The sequence below is a fragment of the Mustela nivalis genome, assembly GCF_964662115.1.
Source record: "Mustela nivalis genome assembly, chromosome: 16".
In the NCBI taxonomy this organism is placed as follows: domain Eukaryota; kingdom Metazoa; phylum Chordata; class Mammalia; order Carnivora; family Mustelidae; genus Mustela; species Mustela nivalis.
The window spans coordinates 65,432,164-65,449,188 of NC_139035.1; the positions used below are offsets into that span (position 1 = coordinate 65,432,164).

General features: G+C 44.1%; 1 protein-coding gene across 6 annotated transcripts in view; it reads left to right on the forward strand.

Annotated features, from left to right (window-relative positions):
• The first annotated feature begins 286 nt into the window (after window positions 1-286).
• The window catches only part of SPTA1 (spectrin alpha, erythrocytic 1), a 64,507-nt gene continuing 47,768 nt past the window's right edge, over window positions 287-17,025 (forward strand). For 3 of the 6 annotated variants that reach the window (XR_014304146.1, XM_082703910.1, XM_082703912.1), the window contains exons 1-14: window positions 287-463; window positions 1,486-1,846; window positions 3,296-3,421; window positions 5,083-5,223; window positions 5,950-6,096; window positions 8,054-8,187; window positions 8,733-8,877; window positions 11,169-11,323; window positions 12,279-12,414; window positions 12,521-12,622; window positions 12,812-12,949; window positions 13,568-13,678; window positions 15,182-15,259; window positions 15,406-15,561. Coding sequence is in view for 3 of the 6 variants with exons in the window: in XM_082703910.1 (XP_082560036.1) it covers window positions 1,610-1,846; window positions 3,296-3,421; window positions 5,083-5,223; window positions 5,950-6,096; window positions 8,054-8,187; window positions 8,733-8,877; window positions 11,169-11,323; window positions 12,279-12,414; window positions 12,521-12,622; window positions 12,812-12,949; window positions 13,568-13,678; window positions 15,182-15,259; window positions 15,406-15,561 (1,806 nt within the window). In the remaining 3 variants the exon portion in view is untranslated. The remainder of the gene's footprint in view (window positions 464-1,485; window positions 1,847-3,295; window positions 3,422-5,082; window positions 5,224-5,949; window positions 6,097-8,053; window positions 8,188-8,732; window positions 8,878-11,168; window positions 11,324-12,278; window positions 12,415-12,520; window positions 12,623-12,811; window positions 12,950-13,567; window positions 13,679-15,181; window positions 15,260-15,405; window positions 15,562-17,025) is intronic. The other 3 variants (XR_014304148.1, XM_082703911.1, XR_014304147.1) reach the window with 2 other exon arrangements.

A 17,025-nucleotide genomic window follows, 5' to 3' on the forward strand; every position in this document is an offset into this window, starting at 1 on the left:
CAACAAAATTTTTACACAACCTTTTTTTTTTTTTTTTTTTACACAACCTTTTTTAACTTACATCTATTAACTGTTTTTTTCTTTTTAATTTTTCACTCAGAAACCTGACTTTATGTTCATAACACATTTATGTTTTACAAAGTCCTACTGAGAAACTTCTGGAGCCACAGTCTCTCTGAAGCGCTGAGTCACCCAGCATCTGCTCAAGTTAGCAGCTCCCTCAGCTGAACCTGTCTCCTGAAGATAACGTGGACTACAGCTGGCGGGATTTGGGGCCCAAGGTTGCTTTTTTTTTTTTTTTTTCTTTTACTCTTCCACATATGTAACGTTTCTTTCATCTTTATCTGGAGAAGACTAGACAACTTTTTGAGAATTGTCTTTGTCTTCCTCTCTCTTTTGGATACAATTTATCTTGCCAGGTTCTTGACCTTCCGGAAAAGTGAAACACTTTCCAAAGGAAACCGTGAGTACAGAATTCTTCCTAGTACAATTTGTCACCAATATAATCAGGAAAGCTGTCTCTTTTGAACTTTCTGCACTGTGTTTGATAGAATCTGTAAGAATTGTTTCCTGGCTTTTAAGAAGTAGAGAAGCTTAATTTTAACTCTTTCTGTGAATATATCACTTTAAACAATGATCTTGAGCTCGTAGCTACACAGTATCAAAATCTAGCAATGACCTGATTACATGGGGTCATAGAGAAAACAAGTAGGTAACTTGGAGCAAAATAATACACAAGAAAGATTGGGGTCTCCATAGAATCATTGGATTCTGTGGCCAAACTACAGAACATCCACCAAGTAGCAATTTTATTTTGGGAGGAAGAAGATTAAAAATTTGAAATTAGTGTTCAGTGTTCTGGCTGAGGTAAGCCAGGGAAAACTGTGCCCATATCCAGACGAAAGAAGGTAAACCCTACGGAGATTTTGCCGGCTATGATCTCAAATAGGTTGGATCCCACTTATGTTGTTTAACAGTGTGACATTTTGCATTGCAAAAGCCAATTACCAAGAGGTTAATAACTTGAAATTTATGATAATTGCTAAAGGATGTGCTGAACTTTTTATCTGTAGTGTTTGTGAATAAAGCAAATAAAAAAGATAAACATATATGGGCTATACTTTATGTGAAAAAACAAACATTTCCAAATGTTTGTGTATGTCATTCATCAAGTTTATTGCAAACCATGTTGAATTATTCATTAGATTAAATTCAGAATGATCAGTACAAGTCAACACTTTTCTAGCCTCTGTAAAGAAAATAAAACTACAACTCTTTTCATCCCTCTGAGATGTGTGATTTTGCTAATTTAAACTTGTCTCCATCATTAATCAAAATTAATTCTATTTATAGGACTTCATAAATGGTGGCACATATTTATGTGAAAAGTTGGGAAAATGTAATCACTGATAAAGAATTACTATCCTAAAGGGTAGCTGCATATGGTTGAAATTATGTAAATATTCTAGTGTCTTGTGACAACAGGTTTTTACAGGCTTCAAGACATCTGAATGTAAGTTCAACCTGTGAAAACACCTTGGAACACAGAAAGGGACATCACAGAGATTTGAGAACCAGCAAGAGATAGAAAATTTCTAACTTTCAGGCTATGGAGAGTGGCGGACCAAAGGTGCTGGAAACAGCAGAGCAGATCCAGGAAAGACGTCAAGAGGTGTTAACTCGCTACAAAAGGTTCAAGGATCTGGTTGCTGAGAGGGGTCAGAAGCTTGAAGATTCCTATCAATACCAGGTTTTCCGACGGGATGCAGAAGACCTGGAGAAGTGGATCTTGGAGAAACTCAAGATTGCAGATGATAAGAGCTATGAAGACCCGACGAACATACAGGTACTCCATTCCTGTGACTTCTTCAGAGCAGACTCTAAGATCTCCAGGGAGGGAAACATTCTTGTAATATAAGTGGGTATTTAACTATAAGGGCATGATGTCATAGAAAGTTCAGACTTCCTGTTAGGGACCATAATTCTGTCACTAAATGGCCTGTGTCCTTAACTTCTCAAGCCCATGTCTTATGTACAGAGGAAACTCACCCTATGGAAGTAATTCTGGTCTGAAGTTCTGTTATGCGCATAACAGTGATTGAGAGTTCGAGGAAGTTATGATGTATCAGGCAACTTTAATATTTCAAGGTTATGAAATGTCAGGGCTTCCACTCTGCTGGGAGATTTTGCCCAGGTTCCTCCCAAGGAGGAACTGAGCTATCTGTGCCCTTGCTCAGTCTACGTGACAGGGGTCAGGAGGAGGCTCCTCTCCCTCCTTCTATCACAGCAGGTGACAGAGTCATGACCAGAAGAAAGGGTTACCTACCTAAAAGGGGTAGTTGATGTTGGAGAGGAAGCACCTGGTTCAAGAACAGAGTAATATTTATTAAAAAGATTGATATACATATGACAACAAGAGTATTAACTGATAAGCAGAAACCTCTCAATTAAAAAAAAAGCCATTATATTAATGATCATTTTCATCATTGTGTTCAGCTTTCCATAGCACTTACTTCCTCTATTCTGAAGAGGAACAAATATGGGGCAACTTTTCATTCTCACTAAAGGCAAGTGAGACTTAAAAATAACAGGGTCCATATTGCATCACCACTTCCTCATATCAGGGAGATCATATGATAGTTGTCTTTCTCTGCTTGACTTATTTCGCTAAGCATGATACACTCTAGTTCCATCCATGTTGTCGCAAATGGCAAGATTTCATTTCTTTTGATGGCTGCATAGTATTCCATTGTGTATATATACCACATCTTCTTGATCCATTAAGTGGGTAGGAGAAGAATAAATGAAACAAGATGGGATTGGGAGGGAGACAAACCATAAGTGACTCTTGATCTCACAAAACAAACTGAGGGTTGCTGGGGGGAGGGGGGTTGGGAGAAGGGGGTGGGGTTATGGACATTGGGGAGGGTATGTGCTTTGGTGAGTGCTGTGAAGTGTGTAAACCTGGTGATTCACAGACCTGTACCCCTGGGGATAAAAATATATGTTTATAAAAAATAAAAAATTAATTAAAAAAAATAACAGGGTAATTACTGGAAACTCCCCAGAGTCAATGGGGACAGGACAGAACATTTTCCTGGGTCCCCTGACCTTGTGCCTGGATTGGCCTCAAGTGGTCATTTCTTTTAGGATGTGACTTCTCCAGCTCTGGTCATCGGTCATCTCTTTATCTAGGTTGTGAAACAAGTTGTTCTGCCCAAAAGTAAGAAAAGGAACTTTATACTCTAAGCATACTAGGGTTCATTAGCCTTAACTTCTGATTTCTAAACTTCAGGCCAAGTATCTGAAGCATGAATCCTTCGAGGCAGAAGTACAAGCAAAATCAGGGGTCATCCCTGAACTGGAAGAAATCAGGGAAACCCGATTTGCTGAGGGGCATTTTGCCCACGAGGACACCAAGGTAAATGTATGGTAGGGCTCTGTAAGAGATGTTTCCAATTGTTGGTTATGTCAGCAGAGTTTTAAGTGACTATGCCAGGTCTAAAGCTTGCTATAGGGGGTTTGGAACCAGGGTTCCTGCTTCTTCTCTTCCACTGGGGTGGGGCAGGAAACATGGTGGACATCTTCACGTCCCCTGAGGCAGGAAGAAGAGAGCAATGATACAAAACCGATCCCAGGACGGCATCGCATCCTCCTTGGCCTCCGGAAGAAAACTTCGCTTAAGATCAAGCCCTCTTTAACCTGGTTGCATGTGTCTCTGATGAACTGGCTTTCCCAAATGCTATTGCTAACGATTTCTTCTGACCTCAGAGTCCTTGTCCCTCACACTCTCCAAACAAGCAATGCGGTGTCATGTGAGTCTTCTCTGAAATACCTCTCCCTAGTCTGCGATACCTCCCTCCCTTCACAGCCCACATGCTGCGACTAATATTATAGTTCTCAAATCCCACTCTTCTGCTCATTTTGAAAAGCTTCTAAAATCCCTTCTCTTCAGAAAATCTTCCCTGAACCCTGAGGATTGAACACCACCATCACTTTGGTATTCATCACTAATCTATCAGTTCTTTCCTGACAATTCGCATGCTCTTCCAACACATTTGTGTTGATAGAGTCCATTCAGGATCTCTCGTGCACAAGTGGATTTGTTTGTTTTTACTGTTGAAGTTTGTTTGAAATTGTCACACTGAATTTATGTGACATGGTCTTTCTACACTTCATACAAATTGTGGTCCATTTTACTGTCAACAAAATATGGTTGGAGAACACGGACTTAACAGAAGATAAAGAAGTATCCTTATTGAAAAGGATAATCCGTAACAAGAAAATCTCAAAAATTATGTATTGATATAAAATAGATTTTTTTCTATATTACTCACAGCTTTGTGTGCCACTAATCACCTACATTAATTAAAATAGTTAAGACATGTTTGAGACATCTTCACAACTATCAGACTCACTGAGCTCCATCAAACCACAAGCACTGGAGAATTCAGGGAGAAATGTGATCTCCTGGCTACCGTAAACAATGGCGTAGTTGAAAAATTCCAGATTTCTGAGGACATGACATAGACAGTACCTTGAATTTGATAAATTATATAATCTGTGATCTTCTAAGCTAACCTGGCATCAAAGCCTGCAATTAAACAGTTTTAAATTCTCTCACTGCTTTGGTGCCAGTAATTTCCATTATAAATTAGCAACATTGTAGCTCTTACTGTTCCTGGCAAACAGCTCATGCTAAATTTCTTCCATGACTCGCCCGTACTTAGAACATCCTCTGCCTGTCCCCTACCTGTCCAAATCCTATCTGCTTCTCAAGCTTCAATTCAAATCGAGCACTGTTACGTGAATCCTTATTCCATGCTGTCTCATTATTTATGACCCTCTCATCCTCTAAAACCTCAAAGCATTTTTACATTTTTTTTCTCGTGTGGCAGATCACGTGTGGCTTGATTTAACATCTACTGCAAGGCTCATCGATTTCCTCCTTTAAATATCTGTTGAGCAATTAATGCACGAGAGAATGCAATTTTTATCCAGGGCCCTCTCTGCACACATCTCCATGTCTTGCCGCTCCTCAGTAGGTGCGGTGCCTGAGCAGTTTTGTGTCTCCTCCCAAAGGCCCATCTGGAAGAACTGCACAGACTATGGGACCTGCTGCTAGAGCTGACTCAGGAGAGGGGCGTCCTGCTGCTGCGGGCCCTGAAGCTTCAGCAGTACCTGCAGGAGTGCGCTGACATCCTGGAGTGGATCGGAGACAAGGTATGGGACCCACAGGACACAAGCAGGACTTTCCATCCCTGTCCCAGGCACCCCCCCCCCCCACCCCCGGCAATCTAATGCAGGCTGCTGGAAAGCATTCTGGGTGTCTGTTTCTGGATTTTGTTCCTTCTAAGAAGCCATTCTGGCAAAGATTTAGGGGTATCCCGGAGATCAGTGACCTTGTATGTGGGGAAAAGTGCCCTGTCTCCCTCCCACCAACCTTTGCTCCTCCTCCTAAGTTTTGCTCTTACTCTGGGTTCAGGCTGAGGGTGTTGCTAGCTCCTCTCCTAAGGGCTGCCTCTCAGTACATATAACTAAGGAGGTTTCTATTTTCCGAGTACCTGATGGATAGGCCTATAGTTAGGACTGAAGAGGCACTCACGTGAGGGCTCAGTCCAGGGCTTTTGCAGATACCAGTGGGTTGAACTGAGTAGAATCAGGATGAATTTATTTTTCATGTTCCAGAACACACAAGGGCACTTCCAGGAGCCTTGACCAACAATGTTCCTGATCTTTCTGAAGGGTTACCCCAAACAGTAATGTCCCTGGGACCAGGATACTCCCTCAGGAAATATATTCCTGCCTCCGGCTCTCTCCTGAAGGGCCTCTCCCAGGCTCCACCCGCCATTCCTTCTGAGCTTTCCTGGGAGTGTGCGCAATGGTTTTGGGCATTTGAACTGCAAAAAACGACTTGCTAGTGACTCAACAGGCTGCCTTTACCCACAGGAGACAATAGTGACGTCCGTGGAGCTGGGTGAGGACTGGGAGCGCACCGAGGCGCTGCATAAGAAGTTTGAGGAGTTCCAGGCAGACCTGGAAGCTCGACGGGAGAAAGTGGAAGAAATAAACAAGTATGCCAGAGAGTCCGCCGAGGTGAGGTGGGGCGCAAAGGGTCAGTGTGGGGGAAAGGTTCTGGGGTCCCAAACCTTCCAGCCATCAGTAGATGAGCTAAGAAGGACGTGGGACGTTGTGAGAAAACAGGGATGCATGGCCCTGAGGCAACATGCCGGGAGCAATTTCCTCTCCTGTCTGGGTCCATCTCTTGCCCGTCCAGGGAAATAGAGGCGTGAGCGGGTGAGCCAGTGTATGTGTGCGCACACGCATGCATGTGGAGGTCCTAGACCACAGCGAGGTCACTCCTGGGCAGAAGGCCCATCACCCATGTTCCTGCTGTACCTTTTCCTCATGAAGAAGAACCAGAACAAAGTAGCAAAGGATATAAAGTAACAGTGCGCTCTCATAATGTATACGATGTCATTATACATGATGTTTTTGTGAGTCATTATACATGATGTTTTTGTGAGAGGGGCAAGAAGGAAGGCAGTTTTACCTTCATTCACTCGAGACAGTGTTTAAACAGATTTTCAGCATCTGAGCAAACAATTTGGTGTGGGCATAAATAATATTAGGATACGCAGGAAGACTGGGGAGCCCGTCTGATTCCATGTGCTGTGAGGGAACTAGAAACTCTGACCGTCGGCTGCTGTGCCTGTCCATTTGGTTTCTTCATTGTCTCAGCTCTTGTACAGGGACACTCCTTCTGTAGGAACAGACCTGAGACTTCAGGCTGAATGGGTATTGGAGTACAGGAAGTAAAATGCATCTCAATTTTTTTTTTTCAGGTCACGTTTCTAATCTCTAAACTTTCTCTCTCCGCCACCTTTGTCTCATTGTGGAAGTTTCTTGGTTGTTCAGTGCTATCTAAAACACTGCCCCCAAACTTCAAACAACAAACATGTTCTTTTTCCCCAATTGGGTGATTCGGCTGCCTGGCTAGGCAATTCTTCTGACCCCACCTCAAGGGCGACAGTTGGGGTGGAGGGTCTAAAATGGCCTTGCCCCCATGTCTGGGGCCTTGGCTATCACTTTCCAGGAGTGCATGCTTTGTGTATGTCAGTGGCCCAAAGGTAAGAACAGAAGCTGAAGGGTCTCTTGAGACCAAGGGGCAGGAGCTTGGATCATGCCAGACACATTCTACGGTAACCCAGGCCGAGGCCAACCCAGACCCAAAGCCTGAGGAAATGGACTTCCCTTCTTGCAAGGAGGGCTTCATGGCAAAATAACATGGCCGTTTTGTCTAGTCGACCATAGGACGCATTGATTCTTAGAGAGTGTGGCCTCTGCTCTTGTGGAGTGAGACCCGCACACAGCTACAAACACAAAGGCCATCCATTCAGGAAGGGGAATGTAGACAACTCCATCTGGAGAGGATTCAGAATGGGGGTGGGAATTCCAAGAGACAGGGGCAGAGGGAGTAGGAAGGTTGGATGCATAGGAACTGCTCCAGATTGCCAAGTGTCCAAATAGGCTGATACCGTTAACTTGATCTAGTATACATACATCTCAGTGCTTCAGATGGTTTGCAATGATGTATGAGATTTTCTGCAAAATTAAATGTGTGTGCATGTAATTCTGGGAAGAGGGAAACATATCTTATTAGATTCTCAAAGGTGCTGGGACCCCAAAGGAGTTAAGAACCACAATAGTAGAGTTTTGGAAAATAAAGTCCTAGTTCACAGAGGGAATTTTTTCTTCCTGGGTTTTCTGGGGACTTGGCAGGCATCAACAAGGTGGAATTCTGAGAATAACTTCATGGCCGGGCGATCTGTTAATCGTCTTTCCCAGGGTCGCGAGCAAAGATAGAGTATCTGGTGGGTTGGTTTCTGGATCTTGGTAAAACTAGGGCACAGGGCTATGGTGAAGACTGGCATCTTGCTAGATGATCTTTCTCTATTCCTGGCAAAGTAGGAACCAGTGTGGAATGAAACGTATTCAATGATTTTTGCAATAGGCTCACCTTTGCCTATCCCCGGCCCTGGTTTCCTTCCAGGAGAACCATCCTGAGCTGCCCTTGATCAAGTTGAAGCAGGATGAGGTGAACGAAGCCTGGGAACGTCTCCTCAATCTGGCTCTGCAGCGGCAGGAAACATTGTCCAGTGCTGCAGACCTCCAGCGGTTCAGAAGGTATGAATCTGGCCAACACATTATGGGAAACTCTGCAACAGCACCGTCTTTGTGCTTGTGCTAGCTTCTGGCTACAGTTAGCAATTAGTGGCCAGTATCTCAAACCAGAGTAAATCATGTGCTTGCACCTGAGGCAGCAAGGGAGAGTGTAGTTACAACAACTGTAGTTACAACAGCGAAGTGTGTGGTGACTGGAGCCCAGAGCAATAGATCTGACACAGGTGAGTTAGTGATGGAAGTGCTGTGAGATAAGGAACGTGTAGCAGGACCTGGATGGGAGTGGAAGGTTGAGTGGGAAGAAAAGACAGTAAGAGCTCACCCAGATATGGGAAGTGTATCTAGAGGCCCAAGGACCAGATAACACTCAGGCCTCTCATCTCAAAGGAAACCATTACAAGCAGGAACTCTTACATTACTTTTTGCTAGTGAGTAGGAACTCAAGGTAATTGCTAACTGAGTGAACCAGGGTGGTCCTTGCTGTGTATGTTGCTTGCCCTGGAATGCCTGCCATTGACTTTGTTGGGACTCCTGTGGCTCTCTGGCAGGGATGTGACTGAAGCCATTCAGTGGATCAAGGAGAAGGAGCCTCAAGTCACCTCTGAGGACTATGGCAAAGACCTTGTTACCTCTGAGGCCCTGTTTCATAGTCACAAGGGCCTTGAGAGGAGCCTTGCAGTCATGGAGGACAAGGTAAGCCCCTGTTGGAAGCCTGGCTGGTCTCTTGGCCTGGGAGAGACATTTGGTGAATACCTTGCCTCCAGAGGACACAGTAAATTCACTATTTTGATAAAGAGAAATTCCTTATCCCTGAATACACTTCCTTGTTCTAGTTCATAACTTTCCCATGGAGTTTTATTTAAATATATGTACGTGTTTTATATACTCGTGTGTGTGCGTGTGTGTTCTGTAATGTACTTCATGATTTAAAAACCAAAAAGCTACCTCCAGGAATGGCTCCCTAATCTTATTCAGGACCTGCAGTCAGAGAATCTTTCCTTTTGTCAAACCACATTTCTGTCAGTTCCAGCTGAATCCTGTTTCTTTTTGTCCTTCTCTCAGTAGATAAGGGAAGAAATTTCTCCTTCTTCTTCACCTTCTCACCCTCCTCCTCCTCCTCCTCTTCCTCCCCATCTGCCTCCTCCTCCTCCTTCTTTTTTCCTTCCTTCCTTCCTTCCTTCCTTCCTTCCTTCCTTCCTTCCTTCCTTCCCTCCTCTTCCTCCTCCTCCTCTTCTTCTTCCTTCCTTCCTTCCTTCTTATTTTTTATCTTCTCCCTTCAGATAAACTCAGGGACACCTAGAGCATGTTACTAGATCCACTTTTCTGTTCTCTTCTGAAAGCTGGAAGACCCTAGTCCCTATCTCTAGAGGAGGAGACAGAGGCAGGTTGAACTTGGAGTAAGCCCCTGCCCCTGATAGGCTCCCATCCTTGCTTCTTCCCCTTACAACATTACCCATAACCTCAACCAACTCCTCCAGAGTGTGTACAGTGGAGTCAGCCCTGAAGGTTCCCATGTGCTGCCCCCGACCATAGCTTTGTCTCTAGAACCAGTTTCTGAAAACTATTCCATTATTCTATTTCTTTCATTCTTCTCCATTTTTGTATTTTGACTTTTTCCCCTAATAATGAATAATAAAATCCCATGATTTGATGCATAATGATAATGAAATTTTAAATCCTAGACAACACCTGATTGTAGTTAAATATAATGTAAGCACTAATGGTAGCATGTGGGAAAGTCACGCATACCCACATTTTTGACCCAATGGTCCTGCTCCTTAGGAATTGTTCACAGAATGGTCTGGCACTGCTAGAATTCTTGGCAGAAATTCTCCTGGGCAAACGTGTCTCTCTGATTCTCACAACAGTATTTATGAGACAGTATAGAGTGTGGTGAAGAACAGTCTGAGGTCCAACCTTGCTTCTGACACTTAGTAGCTAATGACCTTGACCAAATAAAATACTTCACCTCTCAGTTTTCATGTGAAGGAGGAAATAAAAATAGTTTCTGCTTCTGAGTGTTATTTTAAAAAGACAATAATTGAGTGCATGTTCAGTGCTGAGCAGTAAGCACTCGATAAGAGACAGAAGTGGTCAGTACATTATTGTTGCTGATGCAGTATGTTAGCGTATTCATACAGAACTATCCTTGGAAAACAGTGTGGAGATTCCTCAAAAAATTAAAAACAGAGCTTCCCTATGGCCCTTCCATTGCACTATTGGGTATTTACCCCAAAGATACAGATGTAGTGAAAAGAAGGCCCCAATGTTCATAGCAGCAATGGCCACAGTCACCAAACAGTGGAAAGAACCAAGATGCCCTTCAACAGACGAATGCATATGGAAGATATGGTCCATATACACTATGGAGCATTATGCCTCCATCAGAAAGGATGAACACCCAGCTTTTGTATCAACATGGACGGGACTGGGGGAGATTATGCTGAGTGAAATAAGTCAAGCAGAGAGTCAAGTATCATATGGTCTCACTTACTTGTGGAGCATTAGGAATAACATGGAGGACATTAGGAGAAGGAAAGGAAAAGTGAATTGGGCAAAATTGGAGGGGGAGATGAAACAGGAGAGACTGTGGACTCTGAGAAACAAACTGAGGGTTTTGGAGGGGAGGGGGTTGGGGTGAGCCTGGTGGTGGGTATTATGGAGGGTATGTATTGCGTGGAGCACTGGGTGTGGTGCATCAACAACGAATCTTGGAGCACTGCATCAAAAACTAATGATGTATTTCATGGTGACTAACATAACACAATAAAAAATAAATAAAATTATTTTAACATTTTAATTTACTATTTGTTATTTTTATATTTATTATGCATTTTATTTAATATCTTTATTTATTTTAATTTAATAAGTATGTTACTGTTATCAATAGTTATTAGTTGTTTTGTCAGATCCCTCCCATAAGACTTTGTCAGGATGAATCAGAATGCTTGGATTTCCCATTAGGTTTCTTTTTCATCCCAAAGGTGAAGGAGTTGTGTGCCAGAGCAGACAAGCTGATGCTTTCCCATCCTCCAGAGGCATCTCAGATCCAGCAGATGAAAGAGGACCTAGTCTCCAACTGGGGGCACATTCGAGCCTTGGCTACCAACAGATACGCGAAGCTGGAGGCTTCTTATGGGTCAGAAATCCCTCCTCTCTGTTGCTCTGACTATCTCTACAGGGTTCAGATATGACATCAAAAGCAGAAATAAAGAGTGAAAAGAATCTAATAATGAGGGACCCAGCCCTCCTGCCTACTGGTGGTGGTGGCAAAGGAAGCTTTATTTGTTAAGGGAAGCCCTCTGCTGTAGGACGTAACACCCAGAGCGACTCCTCCCCGCACTGTACCCCATTGGTCTTCCTCTACTTAGAAACTGTAGAATGCTATCAAATGACCCACGCACCTGGAGAAGCAGCTGAAGAAGCATCAAAATCCCCAGCCCTAGCTCAGGAACTGAAGTATATTTCCAAGCTGAACAGTGTAAAAATAAATCTAGAATTATTTCCTGAATGTAGGTTAGCTTGCCAAACTGTTGGGCATCATTTCAGTAGTTAGTGTTTATAGTTAGTCATTAAAACACCAGAGAGCAGTGTTGATCTTACTTTTACAATTCCAAATTACCTGGTGAGCATTTAATTATTTGAACAGGTAAACGTTTTAGTGTCTTGTTTTTAGTCATAGGGTTAAGGGTGAGCTAAGGCGCGCAAGGGCTCCTGATCTTAACACTGGTCCCCTTTCCTGCCAGGTGCCCCGTGTTATTCATGTGTCATGTCTTATTTATTGGCCTCATTGGGAGGACTTGACTTCACTTCATGGGCCTCTGGGGTGGTGTGACCTTGTGATGTTGGAGAAGCAAGGCACAGATGTGTCATCACACAATGACACACCCATCCCAGGAATCAGCAACCTGGAGTGAAGGACAACCTGCCCGACGTGCCCCACTAAAGGAACAGGAAGCCCATCAGGGGGACGGAAGGGGGAGGAAGGGGCAGGATTAGGACTGCATGTCTCAGCTCAACCCAACCTTAACTCTTGGCTCGGTCCACGTGCACCTGGTTTCTCCTTCCTGTCCTTTACCTTACCTTTTCCGCAGGTACCAGAGGTTCTTATCGGACTATGAGGAGCTCTCAGGCTGGATGAAGGAGAAGGCCGCTCTGATCAGTGCTGATGAGCTGCCCACAGACGTGGCTAGCGGGGAGGCCTTGCTGGACAGGCATCGACAACACAAGGTAGACAGGAAGAGCCCCCCGCCACCCAGGGGGAGGAAGAGGGAGGGGCCAGGAGTGCCAGAAGGTTTCTTGCTGCATTTTAAGACATTTTGTCTTGTGGCCACAGCACGAGATTGACTCTTATGATGAGCGATTCCAATCTGTCGATGAGACTGGTCAGGCTCTGCTAGATGCTGGTCATGAAGCCTCTGAAGAAGTTCGGGAAAAGGTAACCCAGTTGAACAGTGGGTGGAATTTTGATACATATTTAGTCCCACTTAATCTCATCATAATATGAAGCATGCTACCCACTCAGACCTTGAAGTCGTGAGAGAAAAGCCCACTTCTTGTCCATGTGTGCATCCTTCCAAAGCCCTCGCACTTACTAGGTGCTCATGTTGTCTCTTCCTTTCCAAAGATGACAGCACTTGCCAACAGCTGGGCGGCCCTGCTGGGGCTGTGGGACCAACGGCAGCTTCAGTACCTGCAGTGCCTGTACCTGCACCTCTTCTATCGCGACAGCGAGCAGGTGGACAGCTGGATGAGCAGACAAGAGGTAATGGGGGGGAGAGGGGCCAAGCCAGTGTCCAGAAGCCATTTCCTCCACCCCTCATTTATCCCATGACTACTGTCAGCTCCCTCACAACCACTTCTGTGGGCTGGAGATTGTCTTAGGAAGTAGAGGGTGATGTACAGGAAGAAGATGAGATTGGCCCCTTCTTTGCGGCTCTTACAATTCCCTCATGAACAGACAACTAGAGGAATACCTACATACACAGCAGAGGAGTGTTAACCTCCACTGAACATAAGGCCAGATAAATATCACATTTCTGAGGGATCAGGAATAGAAAGTTGTGACGAGTCAGGGAACGTCAACCAGAGATTTCCTGGAGGAGGTGACTGGTCCTCTTGGATGAGTGTTGGGAAGTCAGAATGGAGCAGGGATTGGCCAGGACAACTAACCAGAAACAAAGGTGATCAAGTTGTGTGAGAGGATTGGGGAGGAGTCTGAAGTTACTGCTGTTCAAGGTTGGTCCTTACCCACCATCCCACCATATCCCACCTTGCTCTCCCACTGTCTCCTCTCCATCCTTAGTCCTTGTCTCAGAGATGCTCCAAAAGCAATGTTTCTCACCAATGAGGAAGAGCTGAGATGTGTCTCTGTCTTCTACAGGCCTTCCTGGAGAATGAGGACTTGGGGAACTCCCTGGGCAGTGTGGAAGCCCTTCTTGAGAAGCATGATGACTTTGAAGAGGCCTTCACCGCCCAGGAGGAGAAGATCACAGTGAGATGCGGGCTCTGGCGTGGGCACCTGCTCTGTGTTTGTTTGTGTCACTTCATACAACACCCGTCCTTAGAGAGAACCACTCGTCACTTTTAGACATAACATGAGTGTTCTTTTCAAAAGAGAAAACATTGAGAAAAGTAATCATACCAATTTTTACCATCCCTTTTTGTATTCCACAAAGCATATTTAGAAAATTTTTAAAGAGGAATTTTTTAGCCACTTATGTTTTCCCAATGACCTGATGATTGTTTTATTTTTTCTGCAGCATAGATACTATTGGATCCGTATCTGACACAGAATCATGACTTGGAAGTTTAAAGTGTATTATTTACTTTTTCAGGTTTTTTTTTCCTCTCCAGTAATGTCTCCATTTAGTTTCCTCTAGTAAAATCTAGATGTCTAAGCAATACTCTTCTTTTCCAGTACATCTTCAGCTTTGTGTTCTCCAAAGTGACCACAGCTTTCCTGTGAACCCTACACTATGATGCCCCAGAAACTGGTCAATGTATAAGCCGGGCTCAGACAAGTGTGGGAGGATTTTATTGATCCAATGTACTCTATGTCTTTGGCGGTCCCCTCGGCCGGTTCTGGCTTTTAACCCATGCATCCTGCCACTGGCAACAGCAGCAACCAGAACAATAGAATTCCAAGTCAATACAGGGATTAATATGGCCCTTATCCATCCATACGCTTGTTCTGTTGATTTTTATTGGTAAAAATGAACAAACAGTATAAAATAAGTTGTTATTTATAAAATGGTATCATGTGTTTTAGATTATTTTCCCATTCTCTATCACTTAATGCACCCTGAGTTCTAACAATTTGAGAAGTTCATGTAAGAATATGAGTAAAAATTTCTAGCCCTTCTTCCTGTGAGGCTAGAGATATGAATACATATAATCAGGCAGAAGAGGGAGGGGGGGAGAGCAAGAGAGTGAGAGAGTGAGAGCGAGAGGCTGGCCACGGCACAAGACGATATCCACAGTGCTTCCTCTTGAAAACTTAAGAACAGGAGCACCTGGGGGGCTCAGTCTGGTAAGCCTTTGACTCTAAGTTTCAGATCAGGACTTGATTTCCTGGTCGTGAGATCAAGCCCTGAGCAGGGCTCTGCGTTCAGCATGGAGTCTGCTTGGGATTCTCTCCCCCAACTTGAACACATGCTCACTCTCTCTCACTCTCTCTAATAAATAAATAAATAAATAAATACAGTCTTAAAAAAGAATTAAGAATAAATCAAATGTTCACCTTCAAGTGGCATCAAAATTCATTTACTATAACCTCGATATTAAAAATATGGCATCAAAGAGTAATTAACTCAACGAAACATTCTGAAACGGAATTTGTAATAGAAATCAGAACGAGGTCCCAGATGTCTGACCTGAGAGTTGTTCACTTCCCACATTGCCATGCTTTCTCTTTCAAGAGCTAACCCAGTGGTGGCCACTTACTCAGGGGGCACTGAGGGAAACCCACTCCAGTTTTTGTTGTTTTGCTTTTCAGACTGTAGACAACAATGCAACGAAGCTGATCAATGGCGGCCATTACGACTCTGAGAACATTGCTGCTCTGCGGGATAGCGTACGTCGGAAGCCCCGAATGCGTGTCTGCCCGTCTGTGCCCTGGGGCCCGGGGAGGAGGTGGGGCCCAGGGACCGAGCTGGGCAGCGAATCTCATGTGTTCCTACTTGGCTTTGAAGACGATGAGTCTCATCTTGGTTTTTGCAGCTCTTGGCCCGGCGGGATGCCCTACGTAAGAAGGCGGCCACTCGGCGCAAACTCCTGGAGGATTCCTGGCTTCTGCAGAAACTCTATGAGGATTCAGATGACCTGAAGAACTGGATCAATAAGAAAAAGAAGTTGGCCGATGATGAAGATTATAAGGTAAGTGGGTTTTCGGACCCTGGGCACACTCATCAGGACTGTTTCAGGGGACCGGAGTCCTAGAGCTGAAAGGACTGGTGAACCTCTTTACAGAAAAGCCTGGTGAACCTCTTGCCCTGAGCCCCTCAAGGCATGATACTTGGTTAAAAGCAAAGAATCTGGTTTCCGGATTTCTGTGTCCCACAGCCTCTCATTTATTTTCTTCAGCACAAATTCTTTTTTCCCTTTCCTTTCCTTTCCTTTCTTTTTTTCTTTTCTCTTTTTTTCCTTTATCCCTTTTCTTTTTCTTTTTTTAAATTTTATTTAATTATTTGAAAGAGAGAGAAAACGAGGGGCTGGGCAGTGGGAGAAGGAGAAGCAGACCCCCCACTGAGCAGGGAGCCTGGCACAGGGGCTTGATCCCAAGATGCTGGGATCAGGACCTAAACCGAAGACAGACTCTTAGCTGACTAGTGCATCCAGGCACCCTTCTCCAGCACAACTTCTAACGTTTTATAACGGAGTGGGGGAAGGGAGGCATGGCTCCTTATTTAGCTGCTTCTTGTCCCTCCACCACCTCTGCTGCTTCCCTCTGCACCGCGTAATAGAAAAACATTATGTCTGATCCCGTTGTAGGTTCAAATTTACTCAAAGCTCCTCGGAACCTAAAGGTAACCTCAAGGTTTGACATAATGCAGAGTTACACAGTTTTGTAGCTAGAAGGGAACAACCCCTCATTTTATTGATGAGGAGACCAAGGATTTGAATTGGGAAGTGACTTGTGCAGAGTTACCCAGTTATTTGGAAGGCAGTTTAACATAAGTGTTAGAGCATGAATTCTGGAGAAGGTGAACCTGGGCTTGAATTCTCTTAGTTCTGTCTTATTTATGTGACTTTGGGAAACCCTTGACTTCTCTCTAAGTCATAGATTTCTCTACGTTGGGATTGTGTAAAACATGGATTTTTCATTCACAAGCGTTACGTCCTGCAAACTATTATACTCACATATATACACTCATACACTTTCACACTTAGTTGAGGCTAGAATGAGTCTCCTAATTTCGAGGCCAATACCTATTCACAATATTTACTTTTGTTTCATATCTTTATAGAGCTATGGGCACCTTATCTGTACCTTTCATCTTGTTAAACTTGGAAATATGTGTTTGTGTTCTTGGGAGGAGGTGTGGTTTCTGCGTACAGAAGGTATACAGACCTTCTCTAGAGGAAGAGATCATGCATCAGGACAGAAATGGGAAAAATGTTGTCCTCATTCATGACAGCTCCCTGTGTTTGTTTTTCCTTCTTTTTTTTAAATTTCAAATTTTTATTTAAAATTGAATTAATGAACCTATGTGGTAAAATGGGTTCCAGGAGGAGAGTGCAACGGTCCATCACTTTCCTAAACACCTACTGCTTATCCCCATCCCCCTTCCTGCCCATCCCCCCGCCCACCTCCCTTCACCATCCCTCAGTTTGTTCTCC